This window comes from Heterocephalus glaber, unplaced genomic scaffold (genome assembly GCF_053883595.1).
Source record: "Heterocephalus glaber isolate CG9 unplaced genomic scaffold, H.glaber_assembly_v1.0 deba00001509, whole genome shotgun sequence".
Lineage (NCBI taxonomy): Eukaryota > Metazoa > Chordata > Mammalia > Rodentia > Bathyergidae > Heterocephalus > Heterocephalus glaber.
In genome coordinates, this window is record NW_028258325.1 from 42,402,574 (window position 1) to 42,429,997 (window position 27,424).

The 27,424-nt window shown below is 40.6% G+C and overlaps 1 protein-coding gene across 3 annotated transcripts in view; it reads right to left on the minus strand.

The window, feature by feature from the left end:
• Positions 1 to 6,512: 6,512 nt before the first annotated feature.
• The window catches only part of Usp46 (ubiquitin specific peptidase 46), a 74,581-nt gene continuing 53,669 nt past the window's right edge, over positions 6,513 to 27,424 (minus strand). For 2 of the 3 annotated variants that reach the window (XM_004849723.4, XM_021262350.2), the window contains exons 5-9: positions 25,513 to 25,589; positions 18,436 to 18,519; positions 16,095 to 16,292; positions 12,550 to 12,628; positions 6,513 to 11,672 (exon numbers count right to left, since the gene is read on the minus strand). In XM_004849723.4, coding sequence (XP_004849780.1) covers positions 11,571 to 11,672; positions 12,550 to 12,628; positions 16,095 to 16,292; positions 18,436 to 18,519; positions 25,513 to 25,589 — 540 coding nt within the window. In that variant the 3' untranslated portion in view covers positions 6,513 to 11,570. The remainder of the gene's footprint in view (positions 11,673 to 12,549; positions 12,629 to 16,094; positions 16,293 to 18,435; positions 18,520 to 25,512; positions 25,590 to 27,424) is intronic. The other variant, XM_004849725.4, reaches the window with a different exon arrangement.

Here is a 27,424-nt window from a genome sequence, read left to right on the forward strand (position 1 = left end):
ACATATTTATCTCAGTTAATGCTCACAATGGCACTTAGACACTGATACTGTTATTATTCCCACTTTACAGATCAGGAAACTGAGACTTACCAGATACATCCAGAGCTTATGTTCTAATTTGTTGTTTTTCTGTTCTAAGCCTGTGCTTTTAACTTCTGTGTTATTGGGAGGAAGGATCTATTCTTTCCAGTAACAAAAGCTGGGTTCTAAAACATTTCATCACACTTCATCATTTGTCCTTGGACTTTGTAGTAGGTAACCTGGATGGCCACCAGAACAAAGCTTTCCAAAAGGACTCGGAAGTGCCTAGTATCAGTTTACTCAACTCCAGATGGATAAGACCATGAGAGAACCTATCTCACAGGGTTGTTGCTGGAATCCAGTGAGATGATTCGGGTAAGGTGCTTAGCTTACCACCAGCAGATAATAATTCTCCAATAAATGGATGATAAGAATAACTAATACTTCCAAAAGAGCATCAGTCAACATGTCAACTGGATTGGTTTACCAGTTTACAAAACACCAAGCCAAGACTGGGTTTGAGTCATGGGACACTGATAGAGAAGTTGCGGTGGAAAATGAGGCAAAAGTTAAAGTGTGGACCATAGACCCTGGGACCTTGGTGTGTGCAATAAAAGCAGCTTACTAAAGGAAAGGATGCCAGACACATTTCAGCTCCAGGGCAGAGGTGACACGAGAATAAACTCCTCTTGCATGGTGATTTTACTTAATAGTGGCTTAGACTCCACTTCCATATGCAGGGGTTGGAGGGGTCACAAAGGCAGTGGAAATGTAGGGTCCCAGCAGGACAGGCTGCTACCTCACCTCCTCCCAATCCTCCTATCCACAGAGCTATCTTAGTGAGATTGAGAAGTATATTCAACATCATCCTCAAGGGGAAAATAAGCAATGCGAGAGCAGCACCCAAAGCTAAAAGATGTTTGGACTAAGGAAATCAGAAAAACCTTACTGGTTTAACACCAGACTTCTGGTTTTCAAACTGTGTTCCACAGAACTGTGTTTCAGGGGTTCCACAAATCTTTTTATTAGAATTTCACTTTTTAAATATAGCTTGGCGAGCCAGGGATTTAGCTCAGTGGTTCCGCCACCTGCTTCGCAAGGTCCAGAGTTTGATCCCCGTACCAAAACAAATAAACAAACAAACTTGGCTTCATAATCAACAAACTTATTCAAGTGTTATAATTCAAACTTCAACTCATTGGAGACCCCCCAATTAAGGTAATGTGGGAGGTCAACTTATTTATAAGATCTCAAAAAATAAAAAAGTTCTTCCTCTAGTTTTAAAACAATTCTGTGTATATATGGAAGGCAGCTGTTACAAAACAAACAAACAAAAAATTCATGGTACTTCAAAACATATACCTGAGTAAATTTCTTAATCATATTTAAGCAAAACAAAATTCAGGCTAAGACTATTACTGTTTTCGATGTTGATCCTTGATTTCAAAGTTTCATGTTCATTGAATAGCCTCATTATTCTCATTGCTTAATTTTATGAAAATTTTGTAGCTTATATAAGAGATGTACTAACATCATATAAAATATCATACACATATACACATGTGTGTGCTGTAAGTGCTACATAAGATTGCCTAGGGTCATTTGAACCATGGGTGTATTAAGGTGAAGTTTTTTAAGAGACCCTAATTCTGTCTCCCTCTTGATGACTACAATCACTTCTGTCTCTTTCCTGCCCAGACTCCTCCACCTCAGGCCCCACATGCCTTTCTTTGGGGTGCTATCTGCAAGTTCCCAGGAGAAAGGGCAATTCAGAGAGCTAAGATGGAACTGACACCCTCTTCCTGCTACAGGGTTCAAAGTACAGTGACCTGCTTCAGTGCACTGTGGCAACCACCACTGGTCTCTCCTTCCTTCCTCCAGGTAATACCAACTTGGAAAGCCATGCGAGAGAGCTTCTGTTTTCTTATCTTGACTTTGGGAAGTTAGGACCATAGTCCAGGAACTCTTTCCACTGTGGCATTCTTTAATGTAATCCACGGATCAATGAGACCAGCCAAGGACATGCCATGAAGGTTCATGCCATGAACCACAGAAAAAGGTTGAGACAAACAAAAATGTCAAGTCTGGCTCCATCTCTCTGGAAAAATTCCAAAAAGGTAAGGAGTAGAAGGAAAGGTGACAACCCAGAAGAGAAAGACTGACATAAACTGTGTACATTTTCACTTTTGTCTAAATGTATCTATTGTATAGTTTATATAGTTACGATCAGCCATATTTTCATTGTAATTTTCCAAATAAATGTAGTCACTCCCATATACTGAAACTTCAGTGTCACTATATTTCATGTTTCTTGGTCATTACACAAGTTTAAGCTATTTTAAAAATAAAACCTCTGTTTCACAAAAATATTTCCACACTTACACTGATTCATATTATTTCAAGAAAGAGGAATGGCAAAATAAGTGGATAATCCCTTGGAGTTGGTTGTCAGCTGGGTCGTATTAACACCTCCTACATTATTCTTTATGGGTTTAGAGATCCTGAATACTTGAAGGCTTGTTATTTTGGTAACTTTCCAATCCTATCTGAAAATCATGAGTATAAGATAAGACTGGCCATAATTCACATCAAAGCTGACTCTTGGTTTTATGCCTTAGTATCCTGCTCTACTTTTTACTTTTAAAAAAATTCCCCATAATAAAAAGTTTTTAAAGATAAAACTTACCTGCCTTCCCTGAAATCTATTTTTAAAATAAATTCCATCAAACAACTTCATCCAGATCTCAGCATGACAGAAGTTGCTCACTAACTAGTCATGGCTAAGAAGAACACACCATTTCTCCCTGTTCCCTTCAGCTCTGCTTTGCAAGTCTGCTCTCTTGAATATTCTTCTCACACTTTCATCATCCACTTATTTTGCAGGTCTTGCTCTCAGAATGTCAATGCAGACTTTTTGTCTAATACTTCACTTCTCCAGCTATGCAAATGGAGACAAGAAAAATTCTGGGCCTAATTTAATCAAAATTTCATTACATAGCCTGTACTTTAGGGTCAACAGACACAATTACAAAAGTGTCTCCAGCAAAAATAATGTAGGACTACTCTGAAATGAAAACATGATTTTCTAGAAATTCTAAAATAGTAAACAAGTCCCTGTTCTCCATCACTTTGGGGAAGGTCTTCAAATTTTTGCAAACAAAAATCAATAGCTTGCAAAGAATTATAACCAAAATTTCAATAGCGGAAACCAAACCAGATATGTGCTTTTGGGTAGGACTATAAAGACTAAAATTATGCTTTGTCACCTTAGCTGGCTTGCTGTGGGCTCTCCCTATACCTCCTAAAATAAGAAAGTAAGGATGTTATTTTCTTTTTTTCCCCTCCTTCCTGCTTTGTGACATTAATAAGCTAAAGAGGAGCTAGAATCAACTGTCCTCTACTCTCCTGTTGTAGGTTCTTGCTTGGTAGCCCCCACCCCATAAGATGCATGCATTTTACTCAATAGTTCAGTAGTTCTTTCTAGGCACAAGGCTTCAGAAGTGAACAGGACACCATCTGCAGGGAGCTCATTCTCTTGACTCCTTAGATAATCCATTGCCCCATTTTGCAGAAAGATAAGGGACTATATAACTTCAGCCTTGGCTTAGACTCAAGAAAACTGATGCCATGGCTTCTGCTTTGATTTTACAAAAACTCATAAACAAATAGCATACATAAAAGAAAAGCAAGACACACAGTAGCTCTTTGTGGAGAAAAAGCAGGGGATTTCTAGGCCATTCCCAGTAGAGGGCAACAGACCCTGAACTGTGTCCTCCAACACCTCTACAGCCACCTGCCTTCTCCACCGCTCCCTGTCCCCTCTGTTACCCCTATGCCTAGGATGTTGGAAAACTTTCTGGTATAGATAAGATCCAAACAGGGCCGGGGATTTAGCTCAGTGGTTTCACCCCGGTACCAAAAAAACAAAAACAACAAAACTTGGACCTCCTTCTTGGAGGAAACTGGAGTTCCTGAAATAGACTGACCCTTCCCTATGGAAGCAGCTCAGTCCCCATCTTAATAGTTTCACCCCATCTCAGGGAGCGGGATATTGCAGGAATTCTAAGGGTGCGTGTGGAGGTGCCCATAATCACCTTGTTACATGCCTATTGTACTTTCTAGCAGTTTCTATACATTACAAACCGGATCTCTAACCTCATTTTATAGATTAGAAAAAACAATTGCAGATTTACACAAAGTTGGAAGGCTCTCTTAGTGTTCAGACCAAAACCCTCAACACTCAGGAAGGAGTCAATGAAGCACTGTGACACTTATGATCACCTCATTTATTCATATGACACTTGTTTCCTTTCCACCATGAGAACAGATCCCAGGAAGTGGCTTGTCTCAGTCCAGCACACTTCTCTGTGGGTGCCCACCAGACAGGTCACCAGGAACACAATACAGTAAACAAACTGTTTAGTATTCATTGAATCCAGAACCCACACGACACTCACGAGTTGTGGGTCATCTCAGTAAGGGAAGTGAGAAAGAACCTGGAGGATTGGGGCTTTGGTTGGGTGGTGTAGGTGCTGTTGGGAAGTGGGGATAATTCCCACTGGGCAACTTACTCAACCTCATCAAGGTCAGAAGAGTGAAGATAAAGTGAGAATTGGTAAAACAGCACTCACACAGGCTAAGGACTGGGTGGGAAGGGGAAGTTTGGTATTTTGTGGCCTACACTGTGACCTTGTTTCTGCCTATGTTTACATAAATTATGAGATAGACATTCTTTTCATCTCACTTCATCAGGGTCACAGCATGACCTTGTCTGAGGCTGGTGTTTTGCGATGGTTTATTTATATTGAACAAGAAAAGCCCATGGCCCTGCTCTGAGTGCCAGGCTAGTTCCTGGCTGTCAGCAGGTTTTTCCTTTTCTCTCTTCAGCCTTGTCTCTTGTGCCTGGGAGATGATGAGGGAACACGTAAGGCAGGACAGCTTAATACCCCCAGGACTTATCTGAGTAGGCTGGCTCTGCCACGCATCTGTCTCCCCTCAAAGATCCCGTGGAGAAGGGCCCCTTTAAACACCACTCATTAGCAGCCTACCCCAACATATGTCCACTTTTAACAGCATCTGACTAGAAAGCAACAGGAAGGACTTGAACCTGGATCTTATGTCCTCTGACCCTTTGCTTCCCACGTGATTGTAATGATGGTGTCAGCTGGTGACCATCCCATACTGGAACCTCAACTTGTGATTCCAAGTCCAAGGTTTTTTTCACACAATTATTCAATGTGTCTAAAATTCTACCAGAGCTCAAAGTCAGGGCAACAACAGAAAAGACACAGAATCTTTAGGGGGCACCTATGGGGTTCACCAAGGTCCCCTCTAACCCTACAAGGTGAACACACAGATTGGGACAGGTGGTGCAGGGAGACCCCAGGAAGAGCTGAGTGGTAATAAGTTTTAAATTTACTCCCCTCTCATCCCTGAGATTCAAGTCCCTTTTATTCTTGCACATTCCCTGCAAATTCCCATCTGAGGGAAAGTTCTGCAGTGAGTTCATCATTCATTAACCGTTACTCTTCAGATGATGTTTCATCTCAAAGCCTACTATCATGAGAAGGTAAGAAACAAACAAACAAACAAACAAACAGGACTGTAACCTACAACACTCACACAACCTTCTTGCCCAGGAAGAGCTTCTGTGGAATTCCACACTGTTGGTTATGGCTTGTATTCAGATGTTTCCTCAAAGCCTCATGTACTCATATGTGGGGCTTTTCAGAGGTAGCTGAAGTGGATTAAGAGTGTGATAACTAAGTTAGTCCACTGATTGCTTTAGCATAGTTCTGGGTGTGGGTAATAGAAAGCAACACCCTAGGTGTGAGTGGCACCAATCAGTAGGCTTGCAGCCTGGATGGAATATAAAGGGAGAGAAAAAAGGCAGGTTCCCTGCCAGGTGCTTCCTGCCTACCCTGCCCCGGACTGTTTCTCCCTCTGCCATGCTGCCCTGCCTTGGAGCCGGCCAACTCTGGACTGGGACCTCTACAAACTGTGAGCTGAAATAAACCTCTCCTCCTTTAACTTGTGGGTGTCAGGTATTTTGTCTCAGCAATGAGAAAAGTAATTAAGACATTGCCTTACAAACACCTTGTATGCTTACTCTTGGGAAAGAAAAATGTGAAAGATGCACCCATGTAATTTCTAACTTGAATACAATAACCTCAAGATTGTCAATACTTCATTATAATCACATGGGACGTGAGCACAAAATTAGGAATCCTTTTTACAAAATCTCATGTCATTTCTGACTAGTCTCTCATAACCAAAATGAAGTTATCTTTAGTTTGTAAGTTCCTCCTGTTTGGTTCAAAGCACTTGAAATGAGATGTGTACCCAAAAATGAGAACAACAGGTTGTTAAGTGAATAAAATCACTAGTCACACAGCTTAAAGACTCTTGTCCCTGATTTAATTTGGCTAAGTTGGAGTATGCTTTAATTATTTGGTAATAACATAAACAAATGGCTTAGAAATGGCAGGATCTGATTTATAAAATCACTGTTAAGGCTCTCAATATACTTTCTCCTTTATTATGACAATTAAGAGATGAAACATTCAAGGCCATTGCTACAACATAATGGATTCACACTGTTTTTGAGATTGTGTCACCGCTAGGAGGTGAAAGGCAATGCCAAAAGCAGGCAGGAAGGAAAGTGGGGCCCCACGGAGGAGAGGAACAGACCTACTCTATGTAAAAGTGCCATCTGCACAGTGAAACCAGGGCAAATGTCAGCACAGTCCTCACACATTACACAACTTAAATTTTAAATTTCTGTTCCTCACAGACATTTCTTCTGAGCCAAGAAATGAGGAACCCTATCTGCTTCATTTTTCTATGTCCCAAATGCTACCACAATGCCTCACACTCAAATGGTGTAAAACAATCGCTTAATTAAAAATCTCTCCACCCAGGGTATCTCTAGAAAAATCTAAGTAGTTTATTTTTAGGATTATGCCCACAACCAAATTTTTTTCCAGTGGGAACAGCAATAACTTAGCAAATATTTTTATCTTCATATAAATATAAGGCAATGAATAATATGGAAGGCTTTGTTCCCTATTAAAGGTGTTGTAAGTGTCAATGAAAGGAGGAGACACTCAGAAAGATAATGAACACTTCCCATTTTTCAGAAGTTTTGTTACCATAGCAGCTCGGTAGTAACAGGCCTATCCTATAAGCCCCATTTGACAGACAGGAGAAAACAAGGTCATAAAAGTAAAACCTACTCAAAATGTCTTCTCTTCCTTTGATTTTCCTGGCAACAGGTGACTTTCCCAACAGCCTGTTGCCACTCAGTTTCAACCATAACACCCCAACAAAGGATGGGCACTCAACATTACAACACAGTACCCCCACTTTGGCCTGTGGGCTGTATTTCCTTAGCTGGGCCCAGGTACAGATTCAGATGACAACTTCTGTTCCATATATGGATTCCTTCCTGGTGACTAGTTGGGAAGAAAGGTTCTCCTGGGGATAACCACAGGCTTCATTCTGAGACTCCAGGGCAGGGACTGGCATCTGCTGCGTTCTGTGGAGGCAGTGCTGTGTGCCAGCTGAGGATTACTGAAGCTGGAATCCCCACAGCTCAAACAAGCCAAGAAGCCCAGAGCCAGGACCGCATCCCCTTATCTTCCTAGAAACCAGGTGCTGGTAGGACCCCTGAGCTGGAAGCCACTTTATTTTAGGAACTGAATCTTTCATAATTAGTAAAGTCCCAGAAAAGGAATTCACTGTGAGTTGCATTAGCCTCAATCCACTGACTTTCTCAATGAGCTATTCCCCAGATACAAGTTTCTGGATTGAGTTGATCTTTTTCACTCAAAAAAGTAGTGTGTTATCTCCAGAAAATTGATTTTATCAACCTTGACAGTAGCGCTGCCTTTACTATCACAGTAACTAAAATCTTCTTTGTGTTTCTATTGCTTCAAGATTATGTTTAAAATGATTCCCTGGACATGAGACTCCCTCCTGACTCACTTCAATAAAATGGATCTTAGGTCAATGTGTGTAAGAGTACCCAGATATGATTCTCTAGAAAGAGAATTCCTATCTTATTTATTTTTTTATTTTTTATTTTTATGCAAACAATTTTAGGGGCAGGGTGTTAGACTGAAATTTCACAAGATTGACATTATTGCTTAAAGTGCTTGAATTGGTTACATTAAAAAACTAAGGTACAGATTATTTTAAATAAAAACTACAAGTCTTTTTTTTTTAGCAACAAAATCAAGTGAATGCCACACAAATACAGTAACTATTTTTGTTATACAGAAATGGGAGCCAAAATAAATTAATACTAGAAAACAGAAATTTAATTAGGCAGAAAATAGGAAATAATTTTCACTAACCCATGCCATTTACATGAGTTAATAACAATAGTGCTGATAAATGCCTTGACCATATAATAGCACAGGAGGGCAAAACATTTAGTGCACAGTATTTTAATACACATGAATATACAAAGTTGATCAAAACACAATGTTCAAAGATAAAATCCATCTGTAATAAAGCTACAATCCAATATCTAAAATAAGCCCTAACTGCCAGTTAGAACATAGCTCCTTGTTAGGCATGCCCATAAAATTAAGGATATTCATGAAAATAAATGTATAGGGACCATTTCTGTCATTTTTTTCCATTTCATCTTAAAACTAAAATATACCAAGCCATAAAATGAAGTATGACTGGCTTTCTATTCAAACCCACAGCCTGATAATGTTCCTTGATCTCTTCACACCAGTCCACTTGGTATTGCCTTGGAATGGAAGATGCATCAAGATAAGAGCACTGGATGTCAGCATTTTATCAAAATTTGCTTTTAAACAAAAGACTTTAGCATACTGTACCATAATCTAGACATGAAACTACTAAGTAACCAATAAAGCAAATATTTATTTTTTCAAGTGTAAAACACTGTAACTTATCTTAAACACCCAGCAGTTAGAGAAACACAGCAGGCCTACTAACTCCTGCTGGAAAGACACACAAAACCCTGGCCATTGGAGGGAGTACTGCTGAGCCTTTGTGCTATCACTGTGAGTGTGGAATGGCCTTGCATACTCCACAGGATTCTCTGCTTTATGCTAGGAATGGGAACCGAAAGTAACAAAGTGTGTCCATGCTATTGTCTTTACATAAAGAAAAATGATTGGGGGGAAAATGTAGCTGCCTAGAGTTTTTTTTTAATCCAAGAGGAAGAGGTGAGAAATTACCAAATAGCTCTAAATTTTTTAAAGCTGATGGAGTGTTGATAGAGAAATGTGTTTTAATCTTTTCTAATCTTCTCTTCTTGCATCACATAACTATTTGAATGTCTGTGCAATATTCTCCATATTTATTTTTTATTCCAAAAACTCTATCCATTTTTTTATTCCAAAAATCTATGAATACTAAATTTTAACTAACTCTATTAAAAGCAATTACTTCAGTTAAAATCACCGGGGAAAATTCTTTACATATTCATAAAAGGAAAGAAAAATGCACTGAACTTATGACTTAATACTGAATTATTACTTCCACAGGCCTGAAATTGAAACATTTTTATCTAATAAATTAGCTTCAAGAGTGGATTCAAAGATAATTTTAATAGTTTTTTTCTTATGAATCAGTTCCAAATATATTAGAATTCAATCATCATGTTCTTAAACTTTGTAACTTGCAGTCAAATATATGGGTTATATATAGTACAACATTTCCTTGTATCAATCACCTTCAATTGGAAAGTGATTTTTTCCTTTAAAGACTAAAATCACCTCCTAGGTATCTGACCACAGAATGTTTCGTGGAGAAAAAAAAAGAAACTATTATAAATATGAATTTGCCTCTAATTAAGGCAAGATACATTTTCGTCACTTGTATGAAACAATAACATGAAGATCACCCTGTTTTGTCTTCTCCAGTGAAGAGTAAAACATTTCACTTCAAGCATGAACAAATGAAGTGTTGGCATGCTTAAGTTCTCAGCAACAAACAGTTCAAGATATTTAAAAAATAAGAAATCCAGTTTTTATCTAGATAAAGTGCTATCCTCTTCATGGTTGCAAAATGGCCACTAACATTTTCAGTTTTAGTTCACATTATGCCAAGAGTTTGCATGTTTGTTCGCAGATGTATTAGGTAACAAAATAATGTTCACAGTATATTATAGTGTATGGAAGTCAACCGACTTCTCAAAGGAAGTCAAGATCTATGACTCATAGTATTTTAGGAAACCAAAAACCAGCTCAACAGCAAAACACCAAACTGACCCTTTTAATAAAAGGTACCAATATTCAAATGCTCTAATAAATACATATGTAACAAAAGTGGAAAAAGTAAAAGTAACTATAGTGAGATGAGGTTCTTCCAAAAAACTCTGTCTTGTCAAGCATTCTAGGAGTCTGAGCCAGAGAAACAGCTGCCATCTTGCTCATTGCTCCACCGGCCCACTAACACTTCCGTCTACCCACCTCACACCCTGCTAGCTCCAGCACTGCCTCCAGCGAGGGCTCCATTTTAGCCCCGGAACTTGCCAGTGCCTCAGTAAACAGACCAAATACATTAAAAAATCAAGCTGATGGGGCAGCTGGTGGTTGTAAAGGTGCAGTGTTTCCACTGCTCTAACATGGAAAGATGGTGGTGCTGACTGGCTAAGGAGAGATGTGCCAGAAGCAGTCAATGTGGTGTCTCAGCCCCGGGACCACAGATTGCAAGACATCAGCAGGATTGGAAAGGCAGCTTGAAAAGTTTAGCAGTTCCAGGTACAGGATAAATACAACTCACAGGACCTTACAGAATTAAAGTGTCACTAAAAATTAACAGCATCGAAATTTTTTCCTGAAACTTGATTTTGGTAAAAAGACAAGAAGAGCAATTTTTTTACTGTCCACAGAAACTTTTTCCTCTTGGCTTTGCCTGCCCTGAGCTCCATAACTTCTTAGCCCCTGGAATTCCATGGCTAGGTCAGCACAGCCCGGTGCAGACTCCAGCCACCACACACAGCTTCTCTTCACCCTGGTCTATGTGGAGGATGATTTTTATTATCAAGTTTACTCACTTTTAAACATTTTCCCTTGCACAAACTTAAAGCTATAATTGCAGCCCTAATAGGTGAACATCTACTCAATTCTTCTGTCCTTCTGTCAGATAAGCTAAAAAATGTGTAGCAATACTTCGAGGGACAAGTTAAAGGAATGGATTGAAAGGAGACCCCTGAAGTTTCGTAAACACTCAAAATAGACTGTGACATTTCCTGGAAATGTCATTCTAATTTAGCTAGACATAAGAAGTGGCATACCATTCACCCAAATCCTCAAATTAGCAACTGTTATTCATATAAATCTTATGACAATCTGATTGCAGTTCACTCTACCTCAGACCAAAACAAAACCAAGAGTAGTGCTGCATATAAAAAAAGAGGAGGAAGTTAACACAGCCAGACCATTGAGACTCGGAGTGATAACATTAGTGGGCCACTGGGAAAGAAGGAGGTCCGTGGAGAAACTGGGTAATAATGCTTTGAACAAAGCCCCCTACTTGAATTAGTCCCACGGTTCTTTAAGTTACTCTCTTGACTGATAGAATAAAATATATCCAGATTCTGAATTTTTTGAAATATCTGACGTCAGGCCATAGAATTCTTCAATAGCTTGAGCATCTATTTTCTGCAATGAAGGAAAAAGAAAACAATGCAATTATTTAACATGATTCCTGGGGAAAGGAAAACTAATGGATAATACAATAAAATTTAAGAAACACAGCTGTTATAAAATCACAATTAGGAACTTTTGATACCAAACAGTATGTCATAGGCCTGACAGAGGGGCATCATTATATTAACTGAAAATCACTAGGGAAGAAAGCCACAATTTCATGTATCAGTAACCATTACTGTGAATTCTTTGAAGAAGCCAGGAATTCTATCTCTCAAAATGGTAAACTGGAAGGTCTGGGAATAATTCTTAGTTATTTCTTAATTCATTCAGGCCCTGAGAGTTCATTTCCTTTACTGTTACACCAGTGGATTAAAATAGATCATGTCTTTGAGTGTAGTATTTACTCCAGCTAGTATTTCTTTACAACAAAATCAATATGTGAAATGCTTTGGTATAATATAAAGATTTTCAAATCCAACAGATTAAAAAAAAAAAAATATATATATATATATACATTTTAAATAACAATCAATATAATCAATACAGGAAAATTTGTTATAATAAAAGCATTTTACTAGAACTCTGAAGTCTATTATTTGCCCTGTAGTACAGAGAGCTTTAGTCATGGTAGGAATTGTGATTATGGTGACATCGAGATTTAGAGATGCCGTCTAGATGGCTAATTAGTTAACAAGAACACAGTCATCCACAATCACACTGCTCTCTCCCTGTCCATGGAGAATGGGATCAGCAGGCACTAGTTTTGACAGAAATACAAAGTTTTCAAGTCAGATTATGGGAAAACTGGACTATTTTAGAAAACATCCACATCCCCTTCAAATCTCATCTATACCATATTCTTATTAAAGAAAAACTGCATACTAACCTCTACAATGTCGTCATCAAACAAAAGCCAGAAACCATGACTTTTCACAATAGTAATATAATGCCCACGATTGGGGCCACTGGAAAAGAACAAACAAAAGAAAGGCACCGAGTAAACATTTACTTCCTTATAAAACTATTTAGCTTTTTATTAGCCTTGACTCACTGGGGGTGGGGGGGGGAACTAACATCATCAGGATAAAGAACTTGGTATAGCAGGCATGGTGGTGCAGGTCTATAGTCCCAGCTACCTGACAGGTTTAGGCAGCAGGGTAATTTGAGCCCAAGGATCTGAGACTTCAGTCTACGACCACAGTTTATGGAGGAGCACCTGGGTGCTGGAACCATGCTTGCCACAAGGAAATAAAGTGTATGAAAGGGATGACTTCTAAGGACTTGGAGTCCAATCGGGAAAAGAGACATTCAAATTTAGCAAATACTAACAAATAGTTACTGCTTACCTACTATATGTCAAGTCTTAATTCCAGCTGTCAGGAAGAACCGAATAAAACAAGTTCTCACTTTCTAGGGGCTTGGTGTTATGGATTGAATGTGTCTCCCAAAGTTTATATGTTAGAAACTTCATTCCCAATGGCAACAAGAATTGAGAGGTGGGACCTTTAAGAGGTGATTGATGCTCTTATCCTGAGAGTGCCTTTGTTACAAAATCGAGATCAGAGCCTTCTTCCTGTCTTTTACATGCCCTCCCCATGTGACACCTTCTGCCGTGGTATGACTCAGCAGGAAGAAGGCTTCACCAGATGCAGACCCTGGATATTGGACCTTCCAACCTGTAGAATCGTGAGCCAAAGAAACTTCGACGTAAACTACCCAATCTGTGGTGTTCTGTTACAGCAGCACAAAAGAGACTGAGACACTAAACTTTTAATACATGTTCAGCAGTGGTATATACAGTGAAGAGAAAACAGGGTAATGGGAGACTGTAATGAGGGGAAGGTATTATTTGATGGAAAGGAGACCTTTTCTGGAGGCTTCTCTGATAATATAGGATTAGTGCAGAAGAAAACTCTCCTGAAGGAAATGGGGGCCACAGAGGGGAACTCATGTGACTGCCTGACAGAAGTTTCAGGAACAGGGAACAGCACATGGAAAGGCCGGAAGTGAGGTTAGTACTTGGTGAGTCCACAGAACAGTTTGAAGGTAGGGTGGGTGGCTGAGTGAGCCCTGGGGAGCAGGGAGGGGGAGACAGCCAGAAAGGAGGGTGGGGGCAGACTGCATGGGTCCTCCCTGCTAAGATTTCAGACTTCATGCTGAGTGAGCCAGGGAGACAGGGGAATTCTGAGGATTGGTATTAACAAATCATAAAGCCTAGTAATTAATGAGTGCCTACACATAAAGGTATACAATGCACAATACAGAAAGAAGTAGAAAGAATAATTGCTACTTTTCAGTATGTTAAATTTACACGAGGGGAATTCAATCCTAAATCTAGACTTGTTCAGCTTTTCCCCCCTTTATTAGTGTAAATAGAATCATCGTGGGGATTTGGTACATATACATAGTGCATCTTGATCCTCTTTAATGCACCATTGAAGTTGAAAAGCTGAATCCCAACCCTTTTCTCCTTAGTTTGCCTTCTTTCAACACAAAATCCTGTAATACCTTCCCTCATTATTCTCTCTCCCATTACCCTGCTTTCTCTTCTTCACTGCATGTACCAACACTTGAACACATATTAAATATTCAGTGACAGCCAGTGTGCTTCTGTGCTTATCATCCATCTGTCCCGCCAGATCCTAAGTTTCATGCAGGTAGGGGCCTTGTGCCATATGTCATGCTCACTTCAGGATCTTCAGATCTTGGCACAGAACCCAGGCAAAAGGAGTTCAAACCCCAGGAAGCCACTCCCTCCCCACATATAGGCCAGCCTGCCTGTGAGGGTGAGTTTAAAGCATCCTACTTAGCAGTAACTAGTTAGCACTTGGCACTAACTTGTTCCTGGGGCTCCAAGAACCTTGTATGTCTGTTATAGAAACTGATGATTTGGAAACCAATCTCCAACAGGTCCCCCAATCCCCCTAAATGCCCTCAGCAGCCCTTCCAAGGATTAGAATCAGGCACCCACAGAGATCCAAACTACAAGTGCCCTGTGCATATGAGTGTTTCTCTTTCCCCTCACCCAGCTTCCCTGGCACACCTTGCTGGTCCACAGTCACCACCACCTGCGATGCCCACCCATACCAGGCTCTGCCTGCCGCATACATCCTCCAACATACCCCAGTGTGGGGTCTCCCCAGTGTTCATGGTTGGGTTCCATTCACTGGGTTCTACTGCATTCTTCAGAAGAATGGCTGTTAGAATTATTCTTCAGAAGAACACAAAGCTGGCTCCTAAGTGACCGATGAATATAACTTGAGACCTAAGAAAACATCCTGTGACTTGAAGCTAATACACCCAGGACAAAACGTGGCATGTACCAGATGTGAAGCTACAGTTTCTGATACCATCCATCTCCACATGGAATGAAAAGGAAATCCGCCCATGCCCCACATGATAACAGTATGTTCTTGGCAATGGTACTTTCACTGCATCTCATCCAAGCAGATGGAGAGGAAATCATGCTTGCTCTATACAACACACCTCAAGCGAAAACTTACACTGACCAGAGAAAAGCTATTCCTATCCCAGAGAGAACAAGCATCTGTCCCCATTGAGCAAATAGCGAACAGATAGATTCTGATATACTTTTCCACACTTATGCCAATTATAAAACTTTTTTAAATGCTGAAACAACTTTCAGAAAAACACCTTGCTTTTCCCTATCTGGAGGCCTTCTCTTTTTCTGATAATATACACTTATTGTAGAATGTGGGGGAGAAAAAACTAAAAACGTTTGCATAAAAAACTTTTAAAATAGCTTTTTATTCATTCAAAATGCCACAAAATCATTAAATCTGATTTTTTTTTTAGTTGTTATAGATTTTAAAATACTTTTGAGATCATTCTACATGTAACCGTGCTTTTTAAAAACTAAAATTACATCGCCGCCTGCTGCACAAGTGCAAGGACCCGAGTTCGATCCCTGGTACCAAAAAAAAACCTAAAATTACACCATAAATTCTTATTTCTCCGTGCTATTTAAAACTCACCACAAGCATCATTTCTAATGGAGATTTATTAAATTACTTCCCTTACAATAGAATATCTGGATTACCACTACTGCAATGCTACTTATTTTATATGTGTCTCTAGGTATGTCTATGTACAGTCATACATCACATGATTACATCTCAGTCAATGGCAGATCAGTCCCAGAAGAGGACATTGGCTTGAGATGTGGTAGCCTCAGAGTAAGCACACTTTACAATATCTGCACAATGAAATCAGGTAATATCATAATTCATAGAACACATCCCCACTGTTAAGTGACACAAGTCTGCATGTTTTGGGGTGACCAATAAGAGTTTGGATGACATTCCCAAAAGTACTGAGTGTCCCAGTACAGCAAGGGTGCAGCTAGGTACATTTTAGCAAAGAAACAACCCCTGCATTTATCATGCGCACCTGGTTCCAGCCCACCTTTACCTGCCACAGTGAACGACCACGGCAACCAGGTCATACATGCGGTCCAGGTTCACGGCATCACTGGAGGTGTTGAAGAGCCGGAGCTCGAGAGGGAAGACCACTCGGTAAGACAGCTTGGTGTACCTGTGGAGCTGTTCCATGTACTTGAACCGCTTTAGGTGCAGGGCCAAAATCATGGGGAGCTTTTTTACCCTCATCCTAAGAAACCATAGAACAGAAAATCAGTTGAGTCCAACACCTGTCAGAGGAAGAGAATACACTGTCATTTGTACAAACAACATCAGAAAGAGTCTAGCACCCTGTAGACCAGCAAAGAGCCAAACAGTTTGCAAGAAGAAAAGTTAGTTTGCCAATAGAAAGCTGATTTAGATACACCCTTAGCTCAATGGAGCATGGCCAGCCAGAGAAAAGCACAGTAGTGTGTCTCAGGGCAAAGCAGACATTCTAGAATTTGTGTACCAATAAAAACACGATGTGCCAATGGCATCTGTCACTGGTAGAATATATTTAGACAATCCACCCCTTGAGATACTGACAAGACTGACAGCTTTTGAGAAAAGGGAGTTGGGAAGAAGACAAGCCAGAAGGGTACGGAACTTCACGCTCTGTGGATGACAGGAGGAAGCTTCAAGCACACACTCCTGGGCTTCAGACACAGAGTGGCAGGCTCACTCTCACTCCCGACTCCTGTGATCTTGAGCAAGTTAATCCTTTCTTGTGGCTCTCACTTTCTTCATTTGAAATGCAGGAGTTGATTTGGGGATACATTTCCCAAACTAGGCTCTAGAGAGCACTGGAGATGTTAGCAGGTGTGGTGTTCTGATGTCTATGTTTAGACAAGGCTACTTCCTATTTAAAACTTTCTGAGTACATTAGTACAATGAAGGTCTGGGAAATCTTGCAGCAAAGGAACTGTTCTGGTTTGTTTGAAGCAGCATGTCCCAAACTCACATAAACACAAAAAGCTTTTTTCACTAGATGGCTGTTACAACCCTAAGAGCTTCTGTAGATAGCACTCCTGGAAGAGAGGCTTCTAGTTACTCTCCATGTCCCCTGCACTACGGGTGTGCTCAAATTGTAAACACTGTTTGGCTTGTACCCACTTTCAATGCATATTGTTTGAAAAGGACAAATTTTAAAAGAATAAAACCCTGTTCATTAAAATTAAAAATTCATAAAAAATATAAGAATTATGGGAGATGTCTTATTTTATAGGAATAGATGACATTTTAATGTATAAAGCCTCCAGAGCTAAACAGAAAACACCTTCACACCACACAGGCAGACCTGGGGCTGCCTTAGGCAGACAGATTATTAGGAAGGAAAGCACAGGTGAGTTCCCTGTCCTCTAACAAGAAACATCACCTACCACCTACACTGCTAACTTCAGCAGTGACTGATCTTTTCTAAGTTCTGAAACATCAAGAAAGATGTACATGTCTAGGCTAGAAGGTTGAGGAGGCTTAGCAAAGAAATCATTTCAGTCTCAGGTCTGGACCTCCCCAGCCCCCCCACCCCCATGCCTCCCCTCGGCTTTAGCAATATTGAGCTCCTTCAAGCTACCACGAAAACTCCAGATCCACTAGCAAGATAAATTTAACTCTCAGTAAGGCTGCTTGGGATGATTAAAACGTCAAGCTTCTTGACCTCTGTGGGCAAATAAAGGGGAACAACTAGTAATCTCAGATTGTCCAAGAGCTGTAATTGACAACTACTGGTAAAATGATGGGAAACTTTGAGTCCTATATTCAATTCAGAACACAGTAACTTTCTTATCACCTCTCCTTGCAACTGATGTGTTCTTGACTCCCCACAACTTATCAAATGATGGATTTTTAAAAATCTCTGTAAAGAAGTCCCAATGTCTAAGTAATACAACAATAACATATGGTACTGTATCTACTGTATGGTATGTTCTGTGCTAAGTATTTGTTTTTTTTTTTTTTTTTTTTTTGGTACCAGGGATCGAATTCGGGTCTTTGTGCTTTCAAGGAAAGCGGCAGAACCACTAAGCCAAATCCCCGGCCCATGTGCTAAGTATTTTATATAGTTTATCTTTCATTCAAGAGGTGAATGATTACAGTTGATCCCCACTTATTTACCCAAGTATGTGGCAGATAGCAACACTCAATATCTGCTGGCTGAGTGGCTGAAGGAAAGTGCAAACTATCAGACAAATGGACAACTGCAAGGTCTGCATTCTTGTGTAAGTTTTACTGGTGAGGAAAATAAATGGGCCCCAAAGCTCCATGAAGCTGAGACTCAAAACCAGACCTGTTGTGCACCAGTCTGGTTCCTCCTCCTGACACAAAGCCACTTCCAGGCCAAATCCTTTACGCACCTTTTCTGGGCCTCCTGCTTGCTGCAGCATGTTTCACAATAATATTTTTGTTCACTACACAGTGTTTCTGTGTTGCTGAAGTCTCTGTAGAGAAAAATATTTTCAGCTTTTAAAAACTCCAAACATACTTGGTACACCACGTTTTATTTTTTTTTTGGTACCAGGGATCGAACTCCGGTCCTTGTGCTTGCGCAGCAGGCAGCAAAACCACTGAGCTAAATCCCCAGCCCTACACCACGTTTTAAACCCTTTTGTTAGCTGTAGGGTGATTTTTAAGTGAAAATAAGGAAAGGAGCAATCAGAAACGGTCCTTCTTAAGACTAGGGGCTATATACACCATTACAGCATGTCTACTAGACTGGGTTTTCAAATACAATTTTATTTGGGAGGATACAAACAGATACAAACTAAAGTTTCCAACAGATTCAGCAGAAAAGTTCAGGATTTAACAGTGGATACTGGTAAACTAGATATTAACGATTATAACAGAAAAATACTCTCTCATAAAAATATACCCTAACACTGTAAGTCAGGTCCAAAAAAGATAATCACATAAACCACAAGATGACATTATTGTGAAGTTAATGAAAAACAGTATGTCTCCCAGGATCCATATTTTCATGGACCTGAGAGGAAATAGTGAAATTTAAATCATAGACAAATGCCCTTATATTGAACCAAGAAAATCTCAAATTATAGGAGGTAAGTGCAGCCTACCCCATTCCTGCTCTCCACCACTTCCCCACCTCCCCGGAGTATAAAAACTGGCCTGCCTCTTTCCAAGAACAAAAGCCACTGTGTTTGTTCTATGTGTGTTCATCTTATCATAAGGTTTTACTTGCTACTTATAGTTTTCATTTTTCAAATGTCATGCCCTTTCATTCTTTTCTGGTTGTAGAGATTCTACTTAACATTTCTGTGGTTTGCTTCAAAAGGCTGAAAAGAACATCCTGAATATAATACCCTACAGTCTTGAAAAATGCCTGTGATATTTCCTTATTCACAGAGTGTCCTGGCAGCAGAATGGTCAGATTTTATTAAATAGAAAATGGCATTTAAATGATGTTAATGACTCTACCTCTTACACAGAACCTATCAAAAGACAAAACAGCCTGTTCATTTAATAAATCCCCAGACATTCACTGACAGTCCCCTGGGGATGCCCAGACTACCCGCCCTCACACAGCTCAGTTTACAGCACCATGCACAGGAGCCGGTCACCACATGAAATGTTCACTGCCACTTACACACATGGCATGGCACAGAACTCCCCTGTCACGGCTTCCTTATTAACTAGATAAAGCACAGGAATAGCCAGGCACCATGGCGCACACCTGCAGTCCCAGCAGTGAGGAAGCTTGAGGCAGGAGGATTACAAGTTCAAGTCCTGCCTGGGCAACTCAGTGAGACTCTGTTTCAAAAGAAGAATGAAAAAGGGCTGGGGCTGTAGCTCAGTGTGAAGGCCCTGGGTTCAATCGCCGCTACTACAAACAGAAAAAGGAATAAAAGCCAAACTTCTTTTTGAAGCCTTGCTTTCTCTGGGCTCCGCTGGGCTCCAGACACACTGGCCTTGGACTGCACTCATCCTGCCTTGGGGCATTAGCACAGACCACTCCTCCAGCCCATGCCTGCATAGCTGCTGGGCTAGCTGTTAAGACCTCAGTGCACAGATCCCCTACACAGAGAGGACTTGGCTGCTCACTCTGTCCAATCACCCAGCCCCATCGCGTTGCTGTCTGTTTTTCTTCAGCAACCATGCCCCCATCTGAAACACTCTCCTATTTATCTGATCACTTGCCTGCCTCTCTCACAGCTGTAGCCCCAGCCTGACTTATAATGGCAGCACTCAATATTTATTGGCTGAATGAATGAACTAGCAAAAACAGAACCAGGGATGGCCGGGGATTTAGCTTAGTGGTTTCGCCGCCTGTTCCACAAGCGCAAGGACCCAAGTTTGATCCCCGGTACCAAAAAAAAAAAAAAGAACAGAACCAGGGAAAAGCAAAGAAGAAGAAGAATGAACTTTAACTGGGGTACTTCAGGAAGTTTCCCCAAAGGGCAATGACAGAGATATGTTCTCAAAGAGGGAAAGCGTGCCGAGGTTCAAGAGGCAGGAAACTGTAGAGGCCCTGAGGCTTGACACAGACATAGGTGCACAGGAGGGACCAGGGCTGCTGTGCATGATGAGGCCTTGAGTACGCCAAGAGGCTGGAATGGATCCTCAGGCGCTAGAGCCCCACAATCAAGTCTTGGCAAGAACAAGACCCCAGTGGACACTGCTTCTGAGAAATACCACTTTGGGTAGTACTAAAGAGGAAGAATTGAAGGGGGTCAAAAGCCAAAGAAACCATTTAGAAGGCAATTATACTCAACTTTCAGATTTCAACTGTTTGATGCATAAACTTAGCTCAACGGATACTTCCACTGAGTAACTGCTGTGAAATCCTGACTCCGTGGAGTAGGATATGAAGGGAAGGGGAATATGGACAATAGTTGTGGGATTTATAGTTGTGGAATGCCCCCCAACAAATCTCTTCAGCTAAAGAATCAAAATAACTAAGGAGAGCTTGGCAAGAATAAGGAATTAAATGCTTTCTTTTCACTCCTACATCTCAAAATATGTTTCTTGTAGACTCAAAGATATATACAGCAGAAATTGTACAGGTTGAACATCCCTAATCCCCAAGTCAGAAAACACTCCTGGTCCCATGCACTTAAAATAAGGGATATGCAACCTGTACTAATTTAAAAACTCAATTTACGAATATTCACCATCCTGCCCTGGCCCAGCTGGCTGGAAGCCTAGTGCCATGAGAAGCAGGGTCATCGTCTCATGGCATCTGAGTTAAGAAATGGAAAAGTCAGGAAAAGGGGCTGACCTCAGCAGTAAAATGAGCCAATGCAGGTCTGTCAGTTTAAGGCAACAGCTGTTGGAATAAGTGGGTGACAAAGGTAGAGGAGGAAGTTTTCAAGGAGGAAGTCAAAGCAGAGGCTCTTTCTCACACTTAGGATAAATTACAAAAGCATGGAGAAGAGATTAGGGGGAAAGTGCAAGGCTCTTTGTATTTCTTTTTTTTTTAAAGTCTTACTAGCAATCAAACACTACTTAAAGATACACTTTAGGAAAAATCTAATAAGAAATACATACCTTTATAAAGGAAACTATAAAACTTTCTTGACATATATAAAAAAACTTCAATAAATGGAAAGTGAGTTCCTGCAGGGGATGGCTTTCCTCTAGTGTGGAGACAGCTATCATGTCCAAGTTAACATCTATATTCAACACATTTTCAATTACAATCTTAACCAATTCAACACAATAGCTCAAAAACTGACTTGGAAAAAACTCTCAAGCCACGCTTCCTGGTAATTTCCACATCCCCCATGTGGAAACTGACACTCGCTGAGAAGCACATGGGGTAAACTGATGTGGCTGCCCTGATGGTGCCAGGCCACTGGGCAGTGGCAGTACCACGCCCTGCTCAGCCTCTCAGGAGCTGAGAGGATCAATACACACCAGGCAGGAGGATCACCATGAGTTCAAAGCCAGCCTGGGCTACATAGTGAGTTTGAGGTCAGCCTAATCCTGTCTCAAAAAACAACAACAACAAAAAGAAACAGAAGCAATCTTAATACTCAATGGCATCCATCCTTTCTACTCCCATCCCAAAAATTACATCTGAATCCAGGTATTATTGTTTTTGAAACTTCCTGCAAATTCTGGTTCACTGCCACACCTGTTCCAAAGAAGCCCAACTGTTTGAGTACATCTGAGCCACCTGGGAGTCCTATCAAACTGCAGATTCTGATTCATTCCAAGGTGGGACCTGACAGTCTGCATTTCTAATGAGATCCCAGGGGATGTCTGTTTGAGTAGCAAGGAGGTTCTCAAACTTGTGTGGTATTGTTATCGGTCGCTCAGGTTTGCACCACTCCCTGCTCCAAGAACAGATCTGTGGTTTAAAAAAAAAGGATTTATTCAAAGCCAGCTGTCAAGGAGATGGAGAGAGGCCTCTTACTGCCTCACCATATTTAGGTGTGAAAAGGCTTTTATAGAAAGGAATAGAAGGGAGAAATACAATGAGACAATAGGCAAGGAAATTTCCCAGTCATTTCATTCCACAGCTATTCTTCCCTCCCTATGAAAAGGACCAAACCCTAAACTCCTGGGGCTAACATCTGCATATTCCTTCCAGACAGAGGTGTTACCTCTCTGTCCAATCATCTGCTGAGGTGAGAAAGGGGTGGCAGTTTATCCTCTGGGCAGGAGGACATTTAGAGAAGCAGCTGATCTCTAAAAGAAAAAAATCTTAAATTTTAAAGATCAGTTTTATCCTTTTGGTTACAGTATCAGAATCACCAGAACATCAATTAAAGACAGAGGCCTAGTTTCAGTGAAGTTCCTGAATATGGCCTGGGCTCTATTTTTCCAATTTCCCAGTTGATTCTGATACACACCTATTTTTAAGAACCACTGAATCAAATATTAAAGACAATTTTAAAAAAGAAATCCATAAGTCAGGCTGTGTGTCAGATACTGGGAAACACCATACTGTATTATGAATAATAACCAAAAGTGAAGCACAGATCAGAAAAAGCAATAGAGAAGCAGTGAGAATGGATGTATCCATTAACTTAGTACATAAAAGAAGTTTCTCAAAGTAAGTAGAAAAGGAATTTCTTTCAAAGGAGATTAATTTTCAAGTGAAAAGAGCTTCTGCTTTCCTTTTAACACCTGGCTGACCTCCCCGACACTGAGACAATGAGGATATTAAGTGAGCTGAAGACAGAGGAAGGGGAAGGTGCTGTTTCAGTACTGAGCACTTTGAAGAGAAAAGGTTCTGTGAAGGAGCCAAAGGGAGGGAGGAGGCCCTGAAGCAGAAGACAAAAAATACCAAAACCGCAGGCAAGGACAATTAAGATAATCTGCATGTATTTTAGGTTTTTGCCTGAGGGCATCCCTGAGCTTTTCAGAAAGAAAAAGGAAACTTTCAGTTTCTACTATCATACAAATGGCTTACCTTGCTGCAAGACACAGAACCTCCTGAAATACTAACCAGAAGTGTAACTCAACTACTCTATGGATGTACATCTTCTCTAGACCTATATCTTGAAATTAAGCACTATTTATACAATTTCTCTAGGTCAGAAGTTCAATAAAAATTCACTGTAATGGATCATCTAAAGCCCTTCTGGAAGGATGTGGCAGGAATCTTACATTCAAATCCCACAACGGTAGCTTGATTTTTTTAAGTTATTAAAATAAAAAGATGAAAGAAATATCACATCATAAGAGACATACAGACATGATGTTTAAAAAGAAAACTCATGAGTTCTACTATTAAAAACAAAAGAAAACAAATCAAATTAAATCATGAAAGGGACCAAGAAAGATCCTTGTTGTTTATTCTTGGGTCTCAGACAGGAAAAAGGAAAAGCTAAATGAATCTGCTAACTTTTGTTCCCTGGGTCTGCCCTGCACTCCCAGGTAGGGGTGGGGAGTTTGAAGGCTGCCACCCCATCCCAGAACTCTCAATGGTGAATCCCAAGTTGGCAGGTTTCTCTTTAGGTGTACATGTGAGAGAAGTGGAAGGTGAGTAGGCCAAGGTCTAGTTTAGAGATGATGTGAAATGGGAGTGGGAGTGTATTCACATTTCAAAGGCATTTGGGGGGCTGGTACATATACCCCAACCCCAGCATTAATATTTCCTAGTGCCTCTACCCTGCCTGCATCAGACACAAGGGCTCATCTCAAAACTGCACCCACTGCTACCTGCCCTCTGAATAGCCCAGGAGTTTCCTAGAAGGGATGGAAAGCAGTCAACCTTCACCGCATTCCATCATCTTTGACTGATGTTGCTAACATCTTAACTTTTTTCATACCCTACAATCATAAAACCTTGGGGAGACCAAAAATGGCTTCATTTCACAAGAATGTTGAAAACTGGTATCATTAACAGAACCAGGCAGGGGAAAGAGAGGTCATCCTGGCCTACAAAATACAGTTGCAAAAAGATGCAAATCTATCCTTGACACCTGGATCTGTGGTATTTGGAGACAAGAGCTGAGACACCAGAACAGCAGGAAGCATTTTGAGAACTGGGCCAAGTGAAGACTTACAGGTCTGGGCAAACAGAGTGGAACAGGTGCCCCTACTTACAGCACAACCAACATTGGGTGAACCAAGCTCTTCTGAGCTGCTCTCCTACTGCCTTTGTCTTAAAAGATGGGCCAGGCAACTACCCCGGCCAGTTCCTTGAGGCTATTCTTCTAAAAGGTTTCAGGTAATCTGAGGTCCTAAAAGAATAGTCCTGTCACCTGAGCCTTAATGATAAAAATCAACGGTGCTTTGTTTCAGCTAAATGTCTCTGAACACCAGTGTTTGGGGAGGCCCACCCCGACTACTCAGTCTTCACTGGTGCCTTCAGTGTCAACACTCTCTGGGTTTGATTTCCTTCAAAGCACTGGTCATCATCTGTGCAGTCCTATTAGAATGTATGTGCATGGGAGCAGGGGTCTAGCTACCATTTACTCCCCTCTCCTCAGTGTTGAGAACAGGGCTGAGAAAATTATAAGCACTCATTTTCTCTTAATGGAAGTGGGAATCTTGTCTACATGTCTAAAAAAATGGAGTGAAGGGAAATTCCCTCACTATTTCTGCAAATGCATAATTTTTAAAATGACAGAAGAGGTTATCTTAAGAAGAGTAATGAATGCTAGGCATCTTTGGCATTTATTAATGGAACTATACATGTGTATGCATATGTGGTAGTCAAAGCAAGAGAAGACTTTGATGAAAGCAAAAGCATACATCTGTACTAAAGATTAAAATTTTATTTTTAAATTCAGTGATTAATGACTCCCATCTGATCTTCTCTCTGCTCAATGAGACTCTTCTACAGACCACATATAGTTATTTTTAATTTCTCTTGGGAAATAAGAAACAGAAAATAATAGGATTATGCTGGTTAAAGAGCAAGGAAGATTATGCCCTGAAGAAATACAGGATTTTATTTCCCCCATTTATTTACTAGCCTGATCAAAAGCTCAAACCACAGTTAGAATTCTTGAGGTTACCTCAGACAGTGTGTAATGGAAGTGTTCTGCTCCACATCAACAGAAAGGTCAAGAAAATCTTCATCTTTGCTACTAACCTGAAGAAAAGAAAGGGAAAAATGTATTAAATGTATTATGAATGAAATACATAGTAGACATAGGAGCTAAAACTTTGAATCTTTTTTTTTTTCCTTTTTGTAGTCCTGGGGATTGAACCCAGAGCTTCACAGATGCTAGGCAAACATTCCACCACTGAGCTACATCCCCAGACCCAAAACTTTGAATCCAATTCCGAACAAGGTTTCCCAATAGTATAACTTGCAGTAAGAGTTAAGCATGGCTATATGTGCTCACTGGAACCAGTTGCATCAAAAACACCCCAATCTAAAGAACATACCAGATTCTCTATTCAGCCTCATCCCTGTTGTAATTTTGATTCAAAACTTACAATAATTAAAACTCAACCAATTGCTCTTCCTCTCTGGTCATTTCCTCCATTGTTTCAACACAGGAAGTTTCAGACAAACATCCAGATAGCGCAGCTTGGCAGAATGATGGGAATGAAAAAGGACAAGAGACACCAAAAAGCTTCTACTAAGATGGTCGCTCTTCATCAGGGTGTTTTCACTTTTTGCCAATCCCATGAATTCACTCCCTTACATCCGTGCTTCCTTGTTCAAATTGTGTGTGAAGCTGGGGAGCCAGAGAGTACAGGAACCACACATCCAGGCATCCTTCAGCCAGAAGCAGTCATCATTTACACAACCCTATGCTGTCTGTTATCACAAGCTGCCCTGGAGCCCTAGCTCATGTGGCCTGGTTGGCTCCTGGCAATTCATTGACCCTGGCTGCTTCTCAGGCTACCATAGGCCATCTCAGATCTACTCTGATCTCATACGCAGTGAAGCTCATTGAGAAAGCACTTACATTCCACTCAGTGCTGATCACACTGGGGCTTACTGTCTTGCTCTTACAGCAGGAAGGACAACATGGCCCCAGAACAACCTTTTTTTCTTTTGTCATACATCTGTCTTTATTATAAACAGCAGGTGGGACACTTCTAACAATAGTAAAATAAATAATTTACAAAAGTAGGTATTTGGGGCAGCCATTTGAGGGTACCCCAGGGACTCATAAGTAGATGCCAATCTACAGCAGGATAAAGAAAACAATGAAAATTAAACACCTTTAAAAGTGTGACAACATACCACTGCCCCAAGAGCCAAGGAGCAGAGGCCTCCCATCACCAAGGAGGTGAGCCTTTCGGGCTGCCTTACCATTGCCCTGAGCACTGAGGAGCAAAGCCCCCACTCCCAAAGCTAGGACCTGAGTCTCTCACACTGCAAAAATGAAATCAGAAATAATTTCTCGCATAACAGCAAAGATTGTGCCCATAGTGCAAGAGATGATTAATAAAACTAGAGAGGATAAAGATTAAAAAAATAGAGGAGCTGAGGAACATGATGGAACGCCAACATAGGAAACAAACTGAATACATAAAACAGATGCAAACAAATTTCCAGGAGATTAAAAACTCCATTGAAAGTATAGGCAGCAGAATGAGCCAAAGTGAAGACAGATTTTCACATATAGAAGATAAGATTGCTATTAGTGACAAGGAAAAGAAAAATTTCTTTAAAATAGTAGGAGACCACAAGAAATCAGTCCAGCAGCTGCTAATGATGCAAAGAAGAATAACATGAGACTGATCGGAGTCAATGAAGAAACAGGAGAGAATGCAGATGACATAAAAAAACTGATCACAAAAGTGATGGCAGAAAACTTCCCAGGCAGGGGAAAAGAACTTAGCATACAGATAAGTGAGGCACATAGGACTCCAAATAGCCATGATCAAAAACATCTACATATAGGTATATAATAGTTAAGACTTCAGAAACCCAAGAGAAGAACAAAATTTTACAAGCACTTAGAG